Consider the following 24,499-nt stretch of genomic DNA (forward strand, 5'->3'; position numbering starts at 1 on the left):
CGGCACCGGTGATTTCGACACCGCAAGATCCATCCCCGGTGTCGCACCCTATGGGTAAGCCGGCTAAGAAGCCATCCCCTACTGTCCTTGGCCCGCCAGTCGAACAAGCAGTGAGCCAAGTCCTGTAGACTGCGCGCCGGCCCCGCAAACACTCCGCTCCTATTGAAGTCACTGCCTCTTCATCGGCATCGACTTCTCCGGAGCGTCGAGCTGCACCGCAGGTACCGAGCAAGAAAACAGCGGTACTGGTGCCATCGGGACCGTCTTTGGATGAGAGAATAGCATCCATCCTTCAGGTCCAGCTTAAGGAGCAGTTACAACACTTGCTCCCGGCTCTGCTGACTCCGAGCCTTCCAGTGTCGGTACCTACTGAGCCTTCGGTGCCGATTGTCGAACAGCCTGTTTTATCGGCACTGCAAAAATCTTTTTCTATGCCTGTTCTCTCGACGGAACCGAAGTCTCTTCGACGCACTGCTTACTCGACTTCGGAACCGGTACCGTTCTCTGACACCCGTACCGCTGTACAATCACCCGGTACGGTGTCCATGAGGTCTGGTAAATCGGTACACAAAACCAAGCACACCGAACCTTCTACCCCACTTTCTCAGGGCCGTCTTTCATCGGTACGGGACCCTGATTTGTGGGATGATTCTGATGACCCCCTCGGTACCGAGGCAGATTATTCCTCGGAGGAGGATGTTACATCGGTGCAAGATCCTGCTGGTAAGCCAGAGCACTCGTCCTTCACCAAGTTTCTTAAGGAGATGTCGGACACCCTTTCCATTCCTCTAGAGCAGGGGTGTCCAATGTCGGTCTTCGAGGGCCGCAATCCAGTCGGGTTTTCAGGATTTCCCCAATGAATATGCATGAGATCTATTAGCATACAATGAAAGCAGTGCATGCAAATAGATCTCATGAATATTCATTGGGGAAATCTTGAAAACCGACTGGACTACGGCCCTCGAGGACCGACATTGGACACCCCTGCTCTAGAGTCTGACTCTAAAAAATCCAATGTTTCCACTTCAGCAGGGAAAAGTAACAAAAGAGTCAGAAAAATGCAAAATTGTAACAAAAACAGACTGACTCAGTAATTAGCACTACCAAAGAGAGGGACCTGCTATACAAAAACTCAGCTCAGAGAAATGTAACTCTGAAGAGGGAGGGGTAACCCCCTCTTGGGAAAGAGTTTATCTTCCAATCATTGCTTGATTGATGTTTAAAGCGAGTCCAACTCAATGGTGTGAAAAAGGTTATTCAATTGTGTATGAATGTCTTAATTGAAATACTGTATATATTCAGTTCACAAATCTTTTGCATTCAGGTTGACACTAAAATTTCTACATGCACTTAACTCGGTTATGAAAGAAAATTCATCAGGGTCCCGACGCGGCCCCGTTTCGGTGTCTACTTCAGGAGACCCCGCACACTGTACTTTGAGATTCACTAAGAGGTAACAACCGTGAAAAGTTCAAAAAAGATCTGAAATGCAAAAATACATGTCAAAAGAGCAATAGACACAGGCAAAGAAATTCAAAAAGCCTACTATCTATGCAAAAATGTAATAAGGCTTATAGCTGACAATAGCAGACAGGAGCAACATAAAGTACATACCAGTCAAAATGATGAAAAAATTTTGTGCAACGGAGAACGCCGGCACCCGCTCCGATATTTAAACCGGAGGGGGGAGGGAAACCGGACGTGACACAACGTAATGACATCATTGCAAATACTGACAAGAGCAAAAACTACAGGATTACACTATAGAAGCCAGACATGATCAAAGGAAAGCTACCCACTCGATCTCATTGTTAAGGCCATATGGGTGGAGAGAGTTGAGGTCAAAGATCCATTTCTGCTCCTTTCTCCACAACATACGAGCTGTGTCACCACCCCTAGTATTACAAAGTAAATCCAATACTGTAAATTGTAAATCAGTAACAGCATGATTCTTGTTTTGCCAATGCTGGACAAGGGGGGCTTCCTGCACAGCAGTGCGTATGCGACTCATATGTTCTCCAATGCGGAGCTTCAAGCTGCGGGTAGTGCTTCCCACATACAACAGCTGACACGGACAAGAAATAGCATAGACTACATGATGAGAGTTGCAGTTGGTCACATGCTGAGAGTACTTCAATCGGGAGGGTAATGGCATTTGTTGAATGGAGGCACTAAACTGACAAACTTTGCAGTGCCCACATGGGGAATGCTGACCCCTCAAAGGCTTAGAAACCACATGACTTGAAAACTGAGAGTGAGTTAATTGTTGTCTCAAATTGAAAGATTTTGAAAAAGCAAATCTGGGAACCTCTTGAAAAACTTCATGGTACTGCATGATGGGCCAGTGACGTTTGATAATTTTCTTGATTTGAAAAGCGTGAATAGAATAAGGCAGCACACAAACCAACGTGCAGGCATCAGATTTCGAATGAGCTTGCAGCAACAGAGACTGGTTGGCATATAAACCACGTTTATAAGCTTTCTTGAGAACAGAGGGAGGATAACCCTTCACTAAAAATCTTTGTTTAACTTCATCCGCTCTGTATACATATTCCTCCACTGTGGAACAGAGTCTTCTGAGACGTAAAAATTGTCCAGTGGGTATATTATTCCTTAGATGTCTCGGGTGGAAGCTGTCATACTGTAACAAGTTATTCCTATCTGTTGGTTTGCGGTAAATGGATGTTTGAAACTGACCATTTTGCAATGTGATATTAATGTCCAAAAAGGAGACCCGGTGAGAGTCCATGGTCATTGTGAACTGTAAATTAGAGTCACATTTATTAAGCCAGTCAAAAAAACGTCCCAGCTCTTCTGAAGTACCAATCCATACTGCCAATACGTCATCAATATATCTCTTCCAAAAGAGAAAGAATTGCCAAAACTCAGAAGGATATAAAAATTTTTCTTCAAACTGAGATACGTAAAGGCAAGCTATGGAAGGGGCCATCTTGGACCCCATGGCAGTGCCTTTAATCTGTATGTAAAAATCTAAATCAAATTGGAAATAATTCATACTGAGTGCTACCCTGGCCAAATCAAGCAGAAACTGTATCCTAGTGTCTAACATATCCTGAGCTTGTAGTTCAATTTTAATAACCTCAATAGCTTCTTCTTGTGGAATATTGGTGTATAATGCTGAGATATCAAAAGTCAGTAGTATAGCATTTGCTGGTATATCACAAAGAGAGGCTAAAAATTGAATCATACTCGTGGAGTCTAAGACGTAGGAGGGGGCCAGAGGAACCCTATCTTTGAGATACAAATCTAAAAAAGCAGATAAAGGTTCCAACAATGATCCAATTCCAGAAACTATTGGTCTACCCGGAGGGTTAATTAAAGATTTATGAATCTTTGGGATAAAATAGATGACTGGAATGCATGGATGTTTACAACTCAAAAACCTGAATTCCTTGTCAGTAATAACCCTGGTTTCAAGCGCTTGCACCAATAAATGTGAAATAACATCTTGTATGGATTGTGTAGGATCATTCTGCAAAAGTTTATAATAAGTGGGATCACTAAGTTGACATTGTGCCTCACTCACATATGAATCCGTGTCTTGAATGACTATTCCTCCACCCTTATCTGCTGGATAAATAACAATACTAGTGTCAGTTGCCAAAGAAGACACAGCAGCTTGTTGTTGTCTAGATAGATTGAAACGGGTAGGAGGAGGATCTTTCTCTAAACCGCCAATGTCTCTCAATATTAAATCTTCAAATGTCTGAATGTGTGGATCAACAACTCCCGGAGGACACCAAGAGGATTTAATATGTAAAATAGGTTGACTATCTTGGGATTGATCAATAGGGGTCTCTTCTGTGTAAAAAAATTTTTTAAGTTTACACGATCTTATAAACTTAAACACAGCCACTCTAGTGTCAAAAGCCCCATAACGACTAGTAGGGACAAAAGAGAGACCCTTATTTAGGACTGATGTTTCTGTGGAGGATAAGATACGGTGGGAGAGATTAAAAATGTTAGATGTTAAGGTTGCGTCCGGGGTTGTTTGGATCTTACCGGCCTTTTGTTGGGAGGTTTGGGACCCCCCTGAAAATGGACATTGTGAGATGAGGCCTGTATAGTTCCCTGATGAGATTTATTATCATCTTCAGATGTGTCAGATGATGTCTGTTAATAAATCTCGTCAGGGAACTATACAGGCCTCATCTCACAATGTCCATTTTCAGGGAGGTCCCAAACCTCCCAACAAAAGGCCGGTAAGATCCAAACAACCCCGGACGCAACCTTAACATCTAACATTTTTAATCTCTCCCCCTTTACACCTAACTCTTTAATCTCTCCACTGTAGTTCCTCTCTCATCCTTCTTCCTGTAAACCGTGCCGAGCTCCGCATTCGTGGAGATGGTGCGGTATATAAACCCAAAGTTTAGTTTAGTAATTATGCGTTTCACTTTTCTTTTTACCTGAAACATTTGATTCAGCAAGTCTCTTCTTTTCAAAAGTATCTTCCTGACCGTAAGCTTCCTGCATTCCAACAATGCACTTTCAGTCTCCTGCAACTCAGGAAGTTTATGGTCCGGTCCATCTATGATACTTTTGAACTCACATCCCGAGCCACGGCTATGTCTGTAGCGATGAGACGTTTGGCATGGCTCAGAGTCTCCGACCTTGATGTGAACCACCAGGACCGCCTTGCCAATGCTCCCTGCCTGGGTGATGAGCTCTTTGGAGAATCTATGGATACCACCACTCAAAAGCTCTCTGCCCATGAGACGAGGTGGGATACCTTGCTGAAAAATAAAAAGAAGCCTCCTCCTCCTCGTCCATTTAGACAGCAGCCATCATATCAGAGGCGGTTTTCTGCTCGGCCAGTTCAGCCTCAACCTCCACAACCTCGGAGGCAGCGGCAACAGCACCAACAAGCACGTCAGCAACAGCCGCCTACCATAAAGCCTGTCACTCAAACTAAGCCGACTCAGCCCTTTTGACTCCCTTCTCCTGGGCATTGCCAGTCTCCCTCCCTCCTGTCCTCTTCCACAGCCCATAGGAGGTCGATTAACCATTTTTCACTCTCGATGGGAGGTCATCACCACCGACCAGTGGGTGCTCTCGATCATAGCCCATGGTTACTCCCTCAATTTTCAGACTCCTCCACCGTTAAGCCTGCCAAAAGAGTCTGCTTCCAACAAGTCTCAGTCCCTCCTTCTCGCTCAAGAGGTTCAATCCCTCCTTCTTCTCAATGCCATCGAAGAAGTTCCTCAAGATCAGCGAGGTCAGGGATTTTACTCCAGGTACTTTCTAGTTCCCAAAAAGACCGGAGACCTCAGACCCATCTTAGATCTCAGAGATCTCAACAAATGTTTGGTCAAGGAGAAGTTCAAAATGCTCTCTCTTGCCACCCTCTACCCTCTTCTCGCTCAGGGCGACTGGCTATGCTCCCTCGATCTCAAAGAGGCTTACACACATATTCCTATCCATCTGACGTCCAGGCAATATCTGCGCTTTCTCATCAATCAACATCATTATCAGTACAAGGTGCTACCCTTCGGCCTGGCCTCCTCTCCCAGGGTATTCAACAAATGTCTGATTGTGGTAGCGGCCTATCTCCGCTCTCACAACTTTCAAGTCTTCCCTTATCTGGACGACTGGTTGATCAAAGCTCATTCCCCTCAGGCGGTTCTGCTTGCCACCAATCAGACTATTCACTTCCTTCGACTGTTAGGGTTCGAAATCAATCTACCCAAGTCTTACCTCATTCCGACCCAGCGACTTCAATTTATTGGAGCCGTTCTGGACACTGTTCTGATGACGGCGTTTCTTCCATCCAATCGCCTTCACGCCATCCTCCATCTCTGTCAGCAGGTGTTTCAACAGATTACCATCTCTGCGAATCACATGATGGTGCTATTGGGGCACATGGCTTCGACAGTACATGTCACCCCCTTCGCACGTCTCCACCTGCGTACTCCTCAATGGACCTTAGCGAACCAATGGTCCCAGGCGACGGATCCTTGTTCACAACACATATCTGTGACCATGTCTCTTCGACAGTCACTTCTTTGGTGGTTGACATCTTCAAATCTATCCAGAGGTCTGCTGTTCCATCTACCTCCGCACCAACTAGTCATCACCACAGATTCCTCCCCCTACGCCTGGGGAGCTCACTTGAACGAGTTCCAAACTCAGGGGTTTTGGACTGCCCAGGAAAAGAAACACCACATCAATTTCCTGGAACTCCGAGCGATGTTTTATGCCCTCAAGGCGTTTCAACATCTTCTCTTTCCTCAAGTACTACTCATTTGCACAGACAATCAAGTTGCAATGTACTACATCAACAAACAGGGAGGAACGGGCTCTCGCCTGTTGTGTCAGGAAGCCCAACGGATTTGGTATTGGGCGACAGCTCGTTACTTATTCCTGAAGGCTGTCTACATTCAAGGGGAACAGAATTCCTTAGCGGACAATCTCAGCAGAATTCTCCAACCTCACGAATGGACTCTCGATCCCTCGACTCTTCAGTCCATTTTCGCTCAATGGGGCACTCCTCAAGTGGACCTTTTTGCAGCTCCCTACAACCATCAGCTGCCCCTGTTTTGCTCCAGACTCTACTCTCCTCACCGTCTGGCGCCCGATGCATTTCTCCTGGATTGGACCAGTCTCTTCCTATATGCATTTCCCCCTCTACCGCTCATGCTGCGGACATTGTTCAAGCTCAAAAGGGAACAAGCCACCATGATTCTCATCGCTCCACGGTGGCCCAGGCAACATTGGTTCTCCCTTCTACTTCAACTCAGTTCCAGGGAACCCATACCTCTTCCACTGTTTCCTTCTCTGCTTACTCAGCATCAACAGTCCCTTCTGCATCCCAACCTGCAGTCTCTGCACCTGACAGCTTGGTTTCTCTCAGGCTGACTTCGGCTCATTCTCTCCTTTCTCAGCCTGTCCGTTCTATCATTGATGCTTCCAGGAAACCGGCCACTCTTCAGTGTTATCAACAGAAGTGGTCTCGGTTTTCTTCCTGGTGCCTCTTACATCACCATAATCCCATGTCTCTAGCAGTGGGACTGGTGTTGGACTATCTTCTTTCCTTGTCTGACTCTGGCCTTAAATTTACTTCTATCAGAGTTCATCTTAGTGCCATTGCTGCTTTTCATGAGCCGGTTCATGGAAAACCCCTCTCGGCTCATCCTTTAGTTTCTAGATTTATGAGGGGCCTTTTCAATGTGAAACCACCTCTCAAGCCCCTCCTGTGGTTTGGGATCTCAATGTGGTTCTTTCCGCTTTAATGAAGCCTCCTTTTGAATCTTTGGCCACAGCACATTTCAAATTTCTCACTTGGAAAGTGGTCTTCCTCATAGCTCTCACTTCTGCCAGGAGGGTCAGTGAGTTGCATGCACTAGTGGCTGATCCACCTTTCACTGTTTTTCACCATGATAAGGTGGTTCTACGTACACATCCAAAGTTTCTCCCTAAGGTTGTGTCTGACTTTCATCTTAATCAGTCCATCGTCCTACCTGTATTTTTTCCAAAGCCTCATTCTCATCCAGGTGAACAGGCTTTGCATACCTTGGACTGTAAACGTGCTCTGGCTTACTATCTTGAACGCACCAAACCTCACAGATCATCTCCTCAACTGTTTTTGTCATTTGATCCTAACAAGTTGGGCCATCCTGTATCTAAACACACCCTATCCAATTGGCTTGCTGCTTGCGTTTCATTTTGTTATGCTCAGTTGGGCCTGACACTGGAAGGTTCTGTCACGGGCCACAAGGTTAGAGCTATGGCAGCGTCTGTAGCTTTCCTCCGTTCAACTTCTATTGAGGAAATCTGCAAGGCTGCTACTTGGTCCTCAGTTCATACTTTCACATCGCTTTATTGTCTGGATGCATTCTCCAGACGGGATGGACACTTCGGCCAATCTGTTTTACAAAATTTATTTTCTTAATGGCCAACCTTCCCTCCATCCCTCTTTTTGTTAGCTTGGAGGTCACCCATCAGTCAAGAATATGCTGCCTGCTTGTCCTGGGATAAAGCACAGTTACTTACCGTAACAGGTGTTATCCAGGGACAGCAGGCAGATATTCTTGCGTCCCTCCCACCTCCCCGGGTTGGCTTCTTAGCTGGCTTATCTTAACTGGGGACCGCGCGCCTCTGTCGGGCGGGAAGGCACTCGCGCACGCGCGGTGTGGCCTAGCTAGAACTTTCTAAAGTTCTTAGAGTGCAATCACTCTAAAATTGTCCGTACCGGGGCTCCGTCGGTGCCGTCACCCATCAGTCAAGAATATCTGCCTGCTGTCCCTGGATAACACCTGTTACGGTAAGTAACTGTGCTTTCTGGGCAGAGAGTGAAGGAGAGGGAAATGGAGGCAGTTTAGAGAAGAATGTGAGTGTACTAGAGATGGGGAGGGTTAGAAGTAAGGAAACGTGTTAGGTGGAAATAGCAGTCTTGTTTTGTATGAGCCATAGCAGGCTTGAAGGAGGTCCAGCATCTATTTGAAGTATATGAAGTCAGCATGAGCTTGGGATTTTAGCCAGAAATGCTCCACAGAACAGGAATAGGAACCTAGGAAGAGGATTCTGGAGCTGAGCCAAGGCTGGGGTGGGTATGTTTTTACAGGTCATGGAAGGGGGAAATATGAGGGTGTCTGAAGCAGTGAAGAGTATAGTGTTTCATAAGAAGAAACTGCTTTGTCAGCAGATTCTTCACAGCATAATGGAGGGGAGGAGAGGTGAAATGGGCAGCATAGAGAGGATCCAAAGGTCAGTAGCCTGAAGATTCCAGAAAGTGTTGGTAGTGACTGCATGAGACTGTAGCGGGTGGGGGTGGAGAGAGGTTAAGTATTGCATGATTATGAGGATCATTTTCAAAGCTCTTAGAAACACAAAGTATCATAGGTTTCTAAGGTACTTTGTGTGTCTAAGTGCTTTGAATATGAGCTCCTCTATCTGTGTTATTTGAATTTCAGTACTGTTAAATGTGTATACTGTATTTTTCGCTCCATAAGTCGCACCTGACCATAAGACGTACCCTAGATTTATTTATTTATTCAATTTTCTATACCGTTCTCCCAAGGGAGCTCAGAACGGTTTACATTAATTTATTCAGGTACTCAAGCATTTTTCCCTGTCTGTCCCGACGGGCTCACCATCTCTCTAATGTACCTGGGGGGATTAAGTGACTTGCCCAGGGTCACAAGGAGCAGCGTGGGTTTGAACCCACAACCCCAGGGTGCTGAGGCTGTAGGTTTAACCACTGCGCCACACACTCCCCTAGAGTAGGAAAACAAGAAAAAAAAACCATTCTGAACCAATTTTGTACTAATATATACCAGGCTCTGCACCCAATCCCACACTCCTTGCCAGGCTCTGCACCCTGTCCCCCCTTCCCTGCCAGGCTGTCCTCCCACCCTCCCAACCCCCTTACACCCCAAATATGCGAAAACTCTATTACCCCCATCAGGGACATAGACTCTTATGGTCCCTGTGGAAGAACCACCCTCCACCCCCTCCCAAGGGTTAGAAAAAACCAAGGCAAATACCCCCCTTCCTCCTTCCTCCCTCCCCAATTGCCCAAATCCAAGTCTTTCCTGGGGAATGTAGGGGCAGTAGTCTTTTTATCCCTTCAAGCCCTACCTTATTAACCCAAATAATAGGGGGGGGGACTAGAGCAGTGAGGCTTGCAATACCGAGCTGTTTTAAAACAAGAAGGATGCTAGTACAAGAAACAATGCGAGCGGAGTTAAAAGACCCTTTTCTCCTCACTCCCAGCAGTTGCGGCCTTTCCCTTCTCCAGACAAAAGCCCCCAGGATCGCATCGTAACCCCACAGCCTCCTTCCCTCCACTCTTTGTTTATTGCCCACATGCTTTGCGCTCCCCCAGCCCCGTGATCGGACCCCACTGACCTTGCTCCTGTGCTCCCCCCTGGCAAAAGCAGGGCAGCAGGATGTGCTGGACACCGAGAATGAAGTTGATGACGGTGGCAGGCAGGTGACAGTGGGAACCGAGCAGTGGCGGCGGGGATCGGAAGCTCATTCCTGCCTGGACCCATGCTGCTTTCTGAATGGCTACATTCAGTTCTTCTGAGTCCCGCGAGAACTGACAGCAGCCATTCAGAAAGCAGAGTGGGCCCAGGCAGGAAAGCTCACTCCTGCCGGCCTATACTCCGCTAGTCCACCAGGTTATTAGGGACATTTAAAAAGGTACGACGGGGTGGGAGGTGGTTTTTAAAAAAATAATTTTTATTAATATTTTGTGAATAAAACCAACATCACAACAGCAAGCAATAAGACAACAGCAGAACCAGAAAGGTCTTCCGTGTTAGTGGGGGGGTGTTTTGTGTTTTGGTTTTTTTTTGTTTTGTTTTTTTTAAAAAGGTATCTTCACTGCATAAGACGCACCGACATTTCCACCCACTTTTGGATAGAAAAAAAGTGCGTCTTATGGAGCAAAAAATACGGTATTTTTGATACTGTTTCATGGTACTCTTATTCAATTTGTTCTTTTCAAGTTTACCTCATTTATTGTACGGTAATTATGTTTATATTTGGTTATTTTTACTATTGTTAGGCTGTTAACAAAATTGTAAGTTTTATGTTACTGTACTTGCTGTACACTGCCTTGGGTAAATCTGTTCATAAAGGCGGTTAAATAAATTCCAATAAATAAAATCCTGAATAGAGTGGAATAGGTAGATGTAAATGTTTTCTATTTCCAAAAATACTAGGACTAGAGGGCACACAATGAAGCTACTAAGTAGCAATTTAAAACAAACTGGAGAAAATATTTCTTCATTCATTGTGTAATTAAACACTGGAATTTTTGTCAGAGAATGTGGTGAAAGCAGGGTTTAAAAAGGTTTGGATAATTTCCTAAAAGAAAAGCTCATAAGCCATCATTAAGAGGGACTTGGGAAAATCTATTGCTTATTTCTAGGATAAGCGACATAAAATCTGTTTTACTCTTTTGTGATCTTGCTGATACTTGGGACCTGGATTGGCCACTATTGGAAGCAGAATACTGGGCTTGATGGTCTGACCCAGTATGGCAATGCTTATGTTCTTATGTCAGATGAGGAAGAAGCAAGATACAGATGTTTGAGAGGCAGCATTTGGAAAAAGGGGCAGTAATGCAGAGTCGAGGGTTAAGGTGAGGAGCTCTGAAGCATGAGTCAGATGGGACACCAGCAAAGAAGTTAATGTCCCTGGGGAAAGATGGCTCAAGAACGAAGGGAAAATTTTGGAATTCAAGCTCGTGAGAAAAGGGAGGATTTATTAAGGAGATGAAAAATGACAGCTACATGGAGGGGGAGCGGAGAAAGTAGGTAGATGGAGGGGGATCCAAGAGGAACCAAACAAGTGGAACTGAAGTGAAAAAAGGGACTGAAACCTATAGAATAGGGAGATCAGCAGACCAATACCACCACTGCAGCCTAGCACACAAGGAGTATAGAAGGGAAGCACCTGAAGCAAAACCATTGCAGAAAATCAAGTTTTGATGAGCAAGGCAAGATTTGAGTATGAGAGAGAATGTAGGCAGGATTACTGGCAATAACTCGTCTTGCGTCTTTGTTCCTACAGTGCTGCGAAGGATCCGTGTGACCTTCCTGGACACCATCGTCCGAGTAGAGCACACACCAGATGGCTGTCAGAATGGGCTCGCCCTAGAAGTGCACATTAAAAGGTTAGTGTTTTGGTAGTGTATTTTAGTTTTTGACCTAGCAGTTCTTGTGCTTCATAGTAATTCCAGTTCCATCAGATCTAGAGCTGGGCTCCGATACCATTCCCCCCCTGATTTTTTATAGGCCTTGCCCCCCCCCCCCAATACACTTAGTCTTATTGTGGTGACGATTCTAATCTTGACACCATGACTTTTGGAACTCTGCATTCATAAGCTTTGAGGCTGACTTTGATCAGGACCTCTGTAAGTGTTCCATCCACAGTATCCCCAGCCCAGAACAACAGGGAGCAGTTACAGTTCAAATTGGGAACCTTTGCCACAGCTCACAACACTGCCCCTGAGTCTCTGGTCTATCTCTGTGTATAATATTCTTATTGTGTGGGTAGTCATGTGGGGGAGGGAGTAGATTAGAACTTGTGTTCAGGAACTCTCACTAGTGTAATGTCTTTTTTTATTTTTACAAAAATTCTGTCTAATTGTAAGAAACTGAATAGGTTAGAAAGACAGATTTCCAGTGACATCACCAGTATAAAAGGAGGTGCAGCCTGAAGTTAAACAGTATTGCTTGGACTGGTGCAGCTGGTTAGGATTTTTTTGTTTTCTGTTTCAGGCCTGACTCCCAAGGACCCAGGCTATGGCCAACGGTTCCTTTGATGGAGCCCAAGGGCTGATTATTATCCCAGGAATAGGTCATAGATCCTTCCCTGGCCAAGCTTGGAGGTACTTCTGCTGCCTTGCCTTGCTCTTCCCCCTCCCCCTCCATCCTCCCATCACCAGAGCTTCAAAATCAAGGTAGGACTTGGGCGGGAAGTCTTGCAGTCTGCCCAATAAAGCTCGTTCAAAAAATTGAATAAGATTTACAGTACTAGCATCAATGTAGTCCTTTGGGCACTTTTTGTCTTATGTGGTGGCAATGCCCAACTATACAACCCTTCTGGGAAGGTTGTAGATCTGAACTGGAAGAGACAGTGGTTAAGAAAATACCTCGCACCCCCAAGATCTTCATCTTACACAATTATTGCTCAGAGATTGACCAGAAGAGCTGGGACTTCCTAAAATATGGTATATTGTCAGCTAGGGGAGAGATTGCAGGAAGGGCCCCAGAGGTAGGAGGAGGCAGTGAGATGGACTCCGACCTGCCCCCTTGTGCAGGCCCCATTCTCGTGGACATGTGGATTTTGGCAGAATGGTGACCATATTGGAGACAGACTGGCTGTTCTTTGCAGGGCAGCTGTCAGATTCAAGCCTGGGCCAGGGGTCTTCTGGACATCCTGTTTTGCCCCCTTCCTCCTGGAAAGACACTCTAAGGCATTGGGGGATCTAGAGCTAGATTTTGGCCCCAATTGGTGATGGCTATTGTAGAAGGAGTAAGTAAGGCTTCCACAGCAGAGTATGCCTTGAGACCCCTGCTCCCTCTCCCCATCCCTTTGTGTTTTTGAAGCATCCAAGGGCAGCTAATTTGGGGACTAAGGAAGATTGGATACAGATCCTAGCACTCTTCCCTCGGGCAGACCTTGGATCGGGGGAGGAGATTCTAGAGCCTCTGTCTTCATGGCACTTGGATTTGCAGGATGCTGAAAGGGAAAGCAAGGGTCTATTAAAGAGAAGATTTTCTGCAAGGTTGAGTTCTCTTTTATGCGATGGGGTAACTCATGGTGCTGTTTTGCAAAAAAAAAAAAAAAAAAAAAAAAGAAATGCCTGGTTGAGAGAGGAACTGGCAGTGTGGGTGACCAATAAAGGAGGGTTCAATGGGGCAGATCAGGTGTGAGACCTTATCTACAGGCTGCACACAATGAAAGAAGAGGAGGGAGGTAAAATAAGTACTTGTGTAGTTTGGATTGCAAATACAGTGGAAACTTGGTTTACGAGCATAATTAGTTCCAGAAGCATGCTCCTAAACCAAATTGCTCGTATATCAAACCGAGTTTCCCCATAGGAAGTAAGGGAAAATTGCTTGATTCGTTTCCCCCTCCCCCACCCCCCCCGAGGCCACCGGCGCCGCTTCCCCCCCTCCACGAGAACCGGCATCACTCCCCCTCCAGCCCGCGAATACCCCCCCCTCCCCCCGAGAACCAGCATCGCTCTCCCCCACCTGCAAACCAGCATCCAACGCCCGCCCGCCCACCTTACCCCATCCGGCATGCAGCCCACAGGACGTGCCAGTACCGGTGAACGAAGATCCTGCCTCTTGCCTGGGCCTTGAGCATGCGCAGATCATGAGCAAAGTTTCTGGGTTTTTTCTCTCTCCGCCCGCCGACTGCTCTAGATCAGGCAGTGGGTGGAAGATTCAGCTTCGAAGGCCATGCTTAGCAGGCTGCCTTTCAAAGGACAGATTCTTTTTGATAATGGCCTAGATGACCTTATGGCTACTGTGCAAGTTTACACCAAAAAGTCCAACAGGACAGAGAACCCATGGGTATAAAACAGTACAAAAGCAAGTGGGAACGGACAATGAGCACTCCACTGAAGAACACTGATGTAAAACCAACTTGTTTATTTTTATAAACGAGTAAAACTGAAGCCAAGACTTCTCAAAATATATATCAAAATGTAACTTTTAAATGTAAATACTGGTAAAGTCTATATAATCTTCACATACACTCAAAAGTTGTGTAATCCGACCAAGAGCCGAAGCTCCTATAGTCGAACCCACCGTCCTATCACTGTGTATGACTTTTATGCAAAGAATTAAACTGAAAGCAAAATGCTCTTTGTGAGTTATCTTTGTTCTCAATGGCAATAAAGAAAAATGCTCCACTTAGCTTCTGCTTGTGTCCTTTTATGAAATAAACAAGTTGGTTTTACATCAGTGTTTTTCAGTGGAGTGCTCATTGTCCGTTCCCACTTCCTTTTGTACTGTGCAAATTTGTCACCTGAAAACTTTACCAGATAGTAGACTTCGGGCTGTTCGAGGCTTCGGGTGAGGAAATTTTTGAGACACCTTCCCAGATAGGGGGAAGGCTGTTGGAATATGTGGAGGTCTGGGAGCAAATATGCTTGGATCACTAAATCCTAGAGATCATTCGAGAGGGTTACAAGATCGAGTTCATTCACCCTCTCTCAGACCTTTTTGTAGATTCACCAGCTGACCAGAAAAGGCGAAGAGGGTATGAGCATCTTTAAAAAGGCTCTTGGATATTCGTGCCATAGAGTAGTATGTGGGCCGCTTGTTGGGGGTACGCGGCCTTGCCGCCAATTCCTGCCAAATTGGTGTCCACCGCCACTGCCGCGTCCACCACCACCCGAGATCTCCTGTTCCTGTCCGCCTGCTGAAGCCGCTTCCAATGATCTCTATCCGCCATGCCACCTCATCCCTGAAGCTGACACAGTTTGACACACTCTCCTTCAGTCTTCAGCAGCGCTCCTTGTGGTGGGCGGTGCATACAGCGATTTGGGCACTGCACATAAGTGCCTAACCCAGAAGCCTTCTTTCCGATGTCAGAGTTGACGTCGGAGGGAGGCTTCTGGGTCAGGCACGTGCAGTGTGTGGGTAGCTGCTTGTGCTGTCTATTGCGGGGAGTGTTGTTGGGGCTGAGGACCGAAGGAGCAGTGCAGTTCAACAGATAAGGGACAGAGACACAGAGGAGATGCATAAGGGTGTAGGGAAGGCAGCCGATCAGCGTAAGAAATGATTTTCTTACACCCAAAGGTGAGGGGAATGGTAGAGAAATTTCAGGCTGTGATGGGGAGAAGGGGAAGAGATACTGGGCTCTAGGACCCCCTGAAGCTATTTTAAGCTAGGTTTGGGTGGAAGGGATGAGAGAGGGGGAAATGCTGCACCAGAAGTGATGAGAGAGAGGAAGAAATGATGGGCTCAGAAATTTTGGGGGGAGGGGGCAGAGATGATGGGAGGAAGGGAAAAGGAAAGGAGAGAGATTGGTGTAGCAGTAAAGAACAAAAAGAGAATGATCAATATATCAAGGACTGGTGTAGTAAGAGAATTTAACGAGAAAAATCTAAATGAATAAAGGGAAGAAGTTTTATAAGAAACCAAGACCTTGGCTGAGATTGGTTGTTTATAAAAATAAATAGAAGAAATGGCATTAGAATTAGTGCTATTATTATGTGTGTGTTTGTTAGGTTTAGGGGGTTCTTAGCTTGAAAAGGTTGAGAAACACTGCCTTAGAGCCCATACTGAACGAACGGAAGAATCAGACTTTGACAGATACTTCATAGTGCCCAAGAAAGACTCAGACGATTGGAGACCAATACTGGATCTCAAATCTGTCAGTGCAGTACTAAAAGTACCTCATTCCCATATGGAGACTGCTCAGTCGGTCATCACGGTGGTGGCACTGGGTGAATTCTTAGCTTCCCTGGATTTATCGGAGGCTTACCTTCATATTCCTATATTTCCAGCCCACAGGAAGTATTTAAGATTTTATGTCTTGGGAACATCTTTTCCAGTTTTCCGCACTGCCATTTGGAGTAACCACAGCACCATGCACCTTTACCAAGATGAAGGTAGAAGTGGCTGCTCATCTCCGTAAGGCGGGAATCCAAGCCCCGTCCAAAGAGGAAGGAGAACAGGCAGTGATGTGAGTGCTGCAATTTTTGGGAGGACTTAGGCTGGATAGTAAATTTAAAGAAGAGTCATTTGGTTCCATCCCAACAACTGGAGTATCTGGGAGTTTGGTTTGACATGGCAGTAGACCTGTTTTTCTGTCACAGCTGAGCAAACAGAAGCTCCGGCAGCAAATAATGGAGCTACTGGCGAAGCCGGCACCTACTGCCTGGCATTACCTTAGAGGTGGTGCCAAGAGCAAAGCTCATATGCACCCCCTGCAGGATTCCCTTCTTTTCCATTGGTCATCTCAGTCAAACTCATTCTAGCAGGTGCCTCTGTGGCAGGTGGAGGTGAGGAGCAACTTGCAGTGGTGGTTTCACTCAGCCTCTGTCTTGAAGGGCATGCCACCCTGCAGAGACTCCTGGATCATCCTAATGACAGACACCAACCTTTACAGCTGGGGGTGGTCATTGCAACGGGTCATTGCAAGGCTGTTGGTCTCCCTCTCAGAGAAAATAGCCCATCAATCACCTGGAGCTACGAGCCATTTGGCTGGCGTTTTAGACAATGGCAGCTTCTCTGGATGGGAAGGTGGTCAGAATTTTCAGACAATGCTACAGCAGTGGTTTATGTAAGCCGACAAGGGGGCACCAAGAGTGCTCCATTATGGCTAGAGGCTCATCTCTTGTTTTGATGGGCAGATGCCCACCTGCAGACGATCTCCGTAGTCCATGTAGTGGAAGTGGAGAACGTTTAAGCCGACTTCCTCAGCCGGCACATGCTGGACTTGCGGTAGTGGTTGTGGTCAGATTACCTTCATTTCATCCCACAGGGTTGAAGAAAAAGGATCAGGTGATGAAACTCCTAGATGTTCGGAGAGTTCTTTTCCATTATCTGGTGGTGACCAATGACTTTTGGATCTCAGAACACCTCTTTGTGCTCAGTAATTTTGTCGTCTATTTGCCATGCTTAACTCCCTCCTCAAAGTGTCCCCACTTCCGACCCCTCCTTCTCTCTCTCCAGATTATGGCTGATTACTTCCATGACAAGGTCCGCAAGATCGCCCTTGAGTTCCCTTCAAAGTCACATCCTTCTCCCCTACCTATAATCCACTCCTGAACATCAGCCTCACATCTCCCCTTCATCCTTCATGTTTGCATGTTTGCAAACATTTTCGGCAGTATCCATGGAACCGGCATAATAAAGGGGAAAATACCTTGATAAAGCCCCCTGGGCGAAACATAGCCTATGTTGGTGAAGAGCCCCTGCTATGCTTCTCTAAAAGAGATGAGTACTTTTCAAAACTTATTTATGAAATGAAGTATTTAAATATAAAAATCTATAGAAAATATATAAAACATTGAGTCCGATGAAGACTTTAGTGCATACAATTCTGTGAATGAAACCTTCTCACAGCTTGCACCACTGAGGTCCTAAACGGGATAAATAATATCTTTATCTAAGGTTGTATATGATTGATTTTGGAATTTAACCTTGGAAAAACAACGTTCTATTGCCTTATATATTTGTATATCCCTCCCATATGCCATATTCTCAATTTATCTCTTTCCAATGCAGCTGTCCCTGCTGCCTTCAACATGAGGTGGTTAAGCCACTTCTCGAAAAACCCTCGCTGGACCCCTCCTGCCCGTCCAACTATTGCCCAGTCTCCCTTCTTCTGTTCCTATCCAAGATACTCGAGCGTGCTATTCTCCATCGCTGCTTGGACTTCCTTTCAACACGACAGATTCTCGATCTTCTACATTCTGGGTTTCGCCCCAACACTCCACAGAGACTGCCCTCACTAAGGTCTGCAGTGACTTGTTCATGGCCAGATCTAAGGGTCTTTACTCTATCCTTATCCTTCTTGACCTGTCTGCTGCCTTTGATACTGTAAATCACAGCTTACTCCTTGATATGCTGTCCTTGTTTGGATTCCATGATTCTGTCCTCTCATGGTTTGCCTCCTACCTTTCCCAATGCACCTTTAGTGTATGAATTGGTGGGTCCTCTTCTTCTGCTATCCTTTTAGCGGTTGGTGTACCCCAGGGTTCTGTCTTAGGACCTCTTCTCTTCTCTCTCTACACCTCTTCCCTCGGGTGCCCTGATCTCCTCCCATGGCTTCCAGTATCACCTTTATGCTGATGACTCCCAGCTCTACCTCTCTACACCTGAAATTTCACCTAAAGTCCAAGAAAAAGTCTCTGCTTGTTTTGCTGACATTGCTGCCTGGATGTCCTGCCGTCAACTGAAAGTGAATATGTCCAAGACTGAGCTGCTCCTCTTTCCTATTAAACCCTCTGCTCCTTCTCCTCCTTTCTCCATCTTTGTAAATAACACTGTCATTGTTCCAGTCTCTGCTGCTTGCAACCTTGCAGTCATCTTCGAGTCTGACTTCTCATTTTCTATGTATAACCATCAAACTGCTAAGACCTGTCGCTTCTATCTCTTCAATATCACCAAAATTCACCCCTTCCTCTCTGAGCACACTACTCGGACACTTATCCTTGCTCTCGTAACCTCACGCTTAGATTACTGCAATCTACTCCTAACTGGTATCCCTCAGTGTCGCCTCTCCCTCTTGCAATCTGTGCAAAACTCTGCTACGTGACTCATCTACCAACCTCGCTACGCACATGTCACCCCTCTCCTTGAATCACTTCACTAGCTTCCTATCTGCCATCGCATACAGTTCAACATCTTATTGCTGACCTACAAGTGTGTTCATTCTGGTGCCCCTCAATATCTCTCCTCACTTCTCTCTCCTCATACACTTCCCAGAGAACTCTGTTCCTTAGATAAGTCACTCTTAACTTCTCCTCCTCTGCCAATTCCAGACTTCGTTCCTTCCATCTAGCTGCCCCCAATGCCTGGAATAAATTACCCAATTTTGTTTGTCAGGCCTCTTCCCTTGTTTAAAAGCAGACTGAAAACCCACCTTTTTGATATAGCTTTCAATCCTTAACCCTACTCCTCTGCCCTCCAACCCAGCCAGCTGATTAACCGTTCCCCCTTAACTGTATCCATGACATCTTGTTTGTCTGTCTTGCCTGTTTAGATTGTAAGCTCTTTCGAGCATGGACTGTTTTCTTACTCTTTGTGACTCTGTACAGTGCTGCGTGCGTCTGGTAGCGCTATAGAAATAATTAATAGTAGTAGTCAGGCCAAGAGCAATAAGATGTCATCTAAGGCCTCTATTTCCAGATGGATCAAATTGACTATCTCGTCAGTATGTATTGGTTATGGCAAGCACATTCTACCAGAAGCATAGCTTCTTTATGGGTGGAGTCTCGGGCGGACTCGCCCAAGGAAATTTGTAGGGCAGCCACATGGTCCACTCTTCATACTTTCACCAAGTCTTATAAAGTGGGTGTGACAGCCAGAAAGGACACTGCCTTTGGGTCTTACATACTGAAGACAGGCTCAGGGATCCTGCCCTAGATTCAGGGGACTGCTTTGGTACATCCGACTACTAGACACATTGCACTAGAAGAATGATTAGGTTCTTAATCTTCTTTCTTGCAGATGTGTCTAGTCCTGAGACCCACCCTGTCATTGTTTTGAACCTGCTTTCTATCTGAGTCAGACGGTGTGTTGAGACTGAAGAATGCTTCTGCCACTCTGCTAGGATGAATCTGTAAATAAAAAAACAACAGGTATTCTTTAGCACTCTCCAGACCAGTAGAGGTTAACTTTACGAATGGGTATATATCTAATCATGACCAGCAGGTGGAGACTGAAAACAAAACTTTGGGACAGTATATACTATCCTCCCTTCTCTATTTCCCCCAGTCTTCTTTCAGTCTCCAGCAGGTGTTGAGTGATCTGTACCCATCTCTCTTGGTAGGGCTGTTGGAATTTGTTTAGGGGTTTATTGTCCCTGTTTTTGGCCGGACGGAGCTTGGTCGGGCCCTGTTTGGGGGTCCGTCCGACCTCGGGGGGTGTCAAACCCGGCGGGTCACGAGCGGGGTCCCTCCCCCCACTTCCTCCACCTCCCCACATTTTTTTAGAGGAGCCTCAGCAGTAAGCCTTGCCCCCTAAGTCAAGCAAGGCATATTGCTTCGAGAGCCTGTGGAGTCTGTTCTGTAAAAAAAAATCCTGAGGTAGTGCTGGTCTGAAGGGTTGTTTCCCTTTAAGAAAACTGTATTTTACTGTATTTTTTCATGTAACCGGCACTTTTTTATAGCTAGGTCGCGTATGGAGCAATTGTGCCCTTCTCCGGGGGAGTAGGACACAATTGAGTCCAGCCGCGAGGCACTCGCGGCCGGCCTGAACTCGGCGGTTTGGGTCGGTGAGGTGGTGGAGCTCCGTCGGCAGCGGCTGCATGCCCGCCGATGGTGCCTCGTGAGTCGGCTTGGAGCAGTGGGGAAGCCCGGTCTTCCACAACCGCCCACGGAGGGATTCCCCGAAGGATTCCCTCTCAGCTGATTTTTTGACAGCTGATGCCGACTTGCCTGTCTTAGCGGCTGAGACTGTTCAGTCTTCTCAGCCGCTACAGGCCATGGAGGGAGCATTTTTGGCGGGAACTTCGCCATTTTCTTTGTCTGGCCTCTCCATTTTGTCTGCAACCTCAGGTGACCTTCCCCCTGTATGGCGAACACAGGGGCAGGTTTCAGCATGGACCCCTGCTGGGGCAGGGAGTCCCTGGGGACCCCCAGGGGTTTTTTGCCCCCAATTTATTTTCTTTCTTTGTGCGGACTTTTGGGGGTCCCACGTGCGCCTGGGGGGTTTCGGGGGGGGGTTTCCCTCCGCGCCCCCTATGGCTTTGCCTCCCTCTTTTCGTTTGGCGTCCCCTCTTCCTCCTCCCTCATCCAAGCGCCCGCGGGGGGGCTTGGATTGCGAATTGGTGGGCGGAGGAGCGTGTTGGCCTGGTTGAGGACCTGGCTGCTTTGGCGGGCTTCCAGGATCCTCTAGAGGGGACGCCTGTTGGCAGCGGGGCGGCGGGTTTCCCGTCTTCCAGAGCAGATGCGTCCGTGGTGCGCTTTTTTATTCAGAGGGATGAGCTTTTAGACCTGTGTAGCAGGTCTCCTTGGTGCTGCATTTTTGCAGTGGCGCCGCCGGAGACCCCGCGTATGGGGGGCCCCTCTGCTTCAGGGGGTCTGTCCTGGTTCCCGCTCTTTTCCTGTGCGTCAGGATTTGCGGGATTTTGTGTTGGCGCAGTGGCCTATGGGCGCAGTTTCGTTTGGTGTGCGCCTTGGCTCTTGGGTATCCCGTCCCGGAGGGAGGTAGGGCTACCTTAATTTCGCCAATGGGGAACGCGGTGGTCTCGGCACTTCCTAAGCGGCATACCGTGCCTGTTATGGACGGTTCTGCTCTTAGGGTCTCGGAGGCGCGTGCGTTAGAGACACTTCTTAAGTATGATTTTGATGTCTCTGCCTTTGGGGTCCAGGCGGCTGTTTGTGGGGAGCTAGTCGCTCGCGCCGTGTTTCGGTGGGCTGAGCGTGTCCTGGATCGGGAGTCTGATGACTGGTCTCTAGTGGATCAGGAGGTAGCGAAGATTGCGATGGCTGCCTCGTTCCTCTCAGATGCTCTTTATGACTTGGTGCGGATTTCGGCTAAGTCTATGGCATGGCCGCGCGGCGTATTTTGTGGCTGCGCGCTTGGGCGGCGGATTCTGCGTCCAAAGCTAAGTTTACTAAAGTTCCCTTTAGGGGGTCTTTTTGTTTGGAGAGGAATTAGATGAGTTGATTCAGACTCTGACGGACTCGAAGGTGCCCCATCTGCCTGAGGACCGTGCCCGCCCTGCGTCTAGGTGTGGGGCTGCCCGGGGGCGTTTGCGGGAATTTCGCAAGTATCGCCCGGGGTGTGGGGCTGCTTCTTTCCCGGCTCAGGGTTTTTCCCGGGGTCGGTTCTTCCAGCGCATGCAGCCCTTTCGGGGGGCCCGTCGGGGGGCAGGGAATCCCTCCGCCGGTTCCCCCGCTTCCCGTCCTGCGCAATGACTCCTTGCCGGCGCCCCCTTTGGTTCCGGTGGGGGCCCGGCTGCGCAAATTTTTCCCCAAATGGGCCGAGATCGCGTCCGATCAGTGGGTCCTTGAGGTGGTGCGGGACGGTTACGCTCTGGAGTTTACCCGCTCTCTGCCGGACCTTTTCCTCGCTTCTCCATGTCAGACTCCATGGAAGACGCAGGCTTTTCGTCAGACCCTTCAGCGTTTGCTAGATCTCGAGGCAGTGGTGCCGGTGTCCCCTACGGAGTGGGGCACCGGCAGGTACTCCATTTACTTTGTGGTGGCCATAAAGGAGGGGACCTTTCGGCCCATCCTGGATTTGAAAGGGGTCAACAGAGCTCTCAAGATTCCGTCTTTCCGCATGGAAACGCTGCGGTCGGTCATTCTGGCGGTTCAGCCAGGGGAGTTTCTTACGTCTCTCGATCTGACGGAGGCCTACTTGCAGGTTCCAATTCGGGCCTCTCATCAGCACTTCCTTCGCTTTGCGATCTTGGGGCGGCACTTTCAGTTCTGTGCGCTTCCCTTTGGTCTGGCCACGGCTCCTCGGACGTTCACCACGGTAATGGTGGTCGTCGCGGCAGCCTTGCGGTCGGTGGGCATCCTGGTTCACCCCTACCTGGACGACTGGTTGATTCGGGCAAAGTCGTTGCAGGAGAGCTCCCGGGTTACGGCTCGGGTGGTGGAGTTTCTCCGGTCGCTGGGCTGGGTGGTCAACCTTTCCAAGAGTCGGTTGGTCCCGGCTCAGCGTCTGGAGTGCCTTGGGGTTATGTTCGACACCTCCTTGGGGAAGGTCTTCCTTCCAGAGGCCCGGGTGAGCAAATTGCAATCTCAGATTCGCCTGCTTTTGGCTTCCCGGGGTCCTCGGGCGCGAGATTTCCTCCAAGTCCTGGGGTCAATGGCGGCGTCCCTGGACGTGGTGAGGTGGGCGCGGGCCCACATGCGTCCTCTTCAGTATGCTCTGCTCCGGAGGTGGTCTCCCCGGAGGCAAGATTTGGATGTTCCGGTTCCCCTGCGAGGCTTGGCGCGCTGCAGTCTGCGCTGGTGGCTCCGGACCCCTCACCTGGTTCAGGGGGTGGGTCTGGATCTCCCGCAGTGGACGGTGCTCCTTACGGATGCGAGTCTCCTCGGTTGGGGGGCTCAGTTTATGGGCCACTCAGCTCGGGGCACCTGGTCCGCGGAGGAGGCCTCCTGGTCGATCAACGTGTTGGAGACCAGAGCGGTCAGGCTGGCGCTGTTAGCTTTCCACTCCCTTTTGCTGGGCAAGTCGGTCAGAGTCCTGTCGGACAATGCCACGGCGGTAGCTTATGTCAATCGTCAGGGGGGCACCAAGAGCACTCCTGTGGCGCAGGAGGCGGCTCGGCTCATGGTTTGGGCGGAGTCCCATCTTCTAGACCTCTCGGCTTCTCATATAGCCGGGGTAGAAAATGTTCAGGCAGACTTCCTCAGTCGTCACTTCCTGGATCCAGGAGAGTGGTTTCGCGGCGCCGGAGCGTTTCGGTTGTTAGTGCAAGATTGGGGGCAGCCCCTGATGGACCTGATGGCCACGAGTGGCAACGCCAAAGTGCCCCGCTTCTTCAGTCGTCGCAGGGAAGGGCTGGCCGAGGGTCTGGATGCTCTGGTCCAGCCGTGGCCAACGGAGGGGCTGTTGTATGTGTTCCCTCCTTGGCCGCTGGTGGGCAGAGTGCTTCTTCGCATTGTTCACCATCCGGGTTTGGTGGTGCTGGTGGCTCCGGATTGGCCTCGACGTCCGTGGTATGCGGATCTGGTGAGGCACCTGGTGGCGGTTCCTCTTCCTCTGCCTCTCTCGGACGACCTTCTGATGCAGGGTCCCATTCCCATGTTCGACCCGTCTCCCTTCTGTCTTACGGCGTGGCTCTTGAAAGGGGTCGCCTTAGCAAGAAGGGATAGTCAGACAAGGTGATCGCTACACTGTTGGGGTCCCGGAGGCTTTCTACCTCTCGGGCTTATGTGCGGGTTTGGCGTCTCTTTGAGGAATGGTGTCGGGCGCGGGGAGTGACCTCTTTTCGCGCTTCTCTGCCTAACATTCTAGAGTTCTTGCAGGATGGCCTGGATAGAGGCCTGGCTTGGTCTTCTCTCCGGGTTCATCTTGCGGCCCTGTCGGCCTTTCGAGGGTTGGTGTCAGGTCAGCGTTTATCGGCTCTTCCTGATGTGATTCGGTTTCTGCGGGCGGCCAAGTTGCTTAGGCCTCCCCTACGGCCCTCGGTTCCCTCTTGGGATCTTAATCGGGTTCTCTCTGTTTTGGTGCGCCCGCCTTTCGAGCCCTTGGACGACTGTTCTTTGAAGGACCTTACTTTGAAGGCGGTCTTTTTGGTGGCCATTACTTCTACTAGGCGTATTTCTGAGCTGCAGGCTTTCTCTTGTAGGGCTCCCTTCTTGGAGTTT

The 24,499-nt window shown here is 48.3% G+C and overlaps 1 protein-coding gene across 3 annotated transcripts in view; it reads left to right on the forward strand.

Annotated features, from left to right (window-relative positions):
- The window catches only part of ATG2A (autophagy related 2A), a 207,209-nt gene that overhangs the window by 47,144 nt on the left and 135,566 nt on the right, over nt 1-24,499 (forward strand). For all 3 annotated transcript variants that reach the window (XM_033954151.1, XM_033954153.1, XM_033954152.1), the window contains exon 4: nt 11,545-11,647. In XM_033954151.1, the coding sequence (XP_033810042.1) occupies nt 11,545-11,647 (103 nt within the window). The remainder of the gene's footprint in view (nt 1-11,544; nt 11,648-24,499) is intronic.

The sequence above is a fragment of the Geotrypetes seraphini genome, chromosome 8 (genome assembly GCF_902459505.1).
Source record: "Geotrypetes seraphini chromosome 8, aGeoSer1.1, whole genome shotgun sequence".
NCBI classification, from domain to species: Eukaryota; Metazoa; Chordata; class Amphibia; order Gymnophiona; family Dermophiidae; genus Geotrypetes; species Geotrypetes seraphini.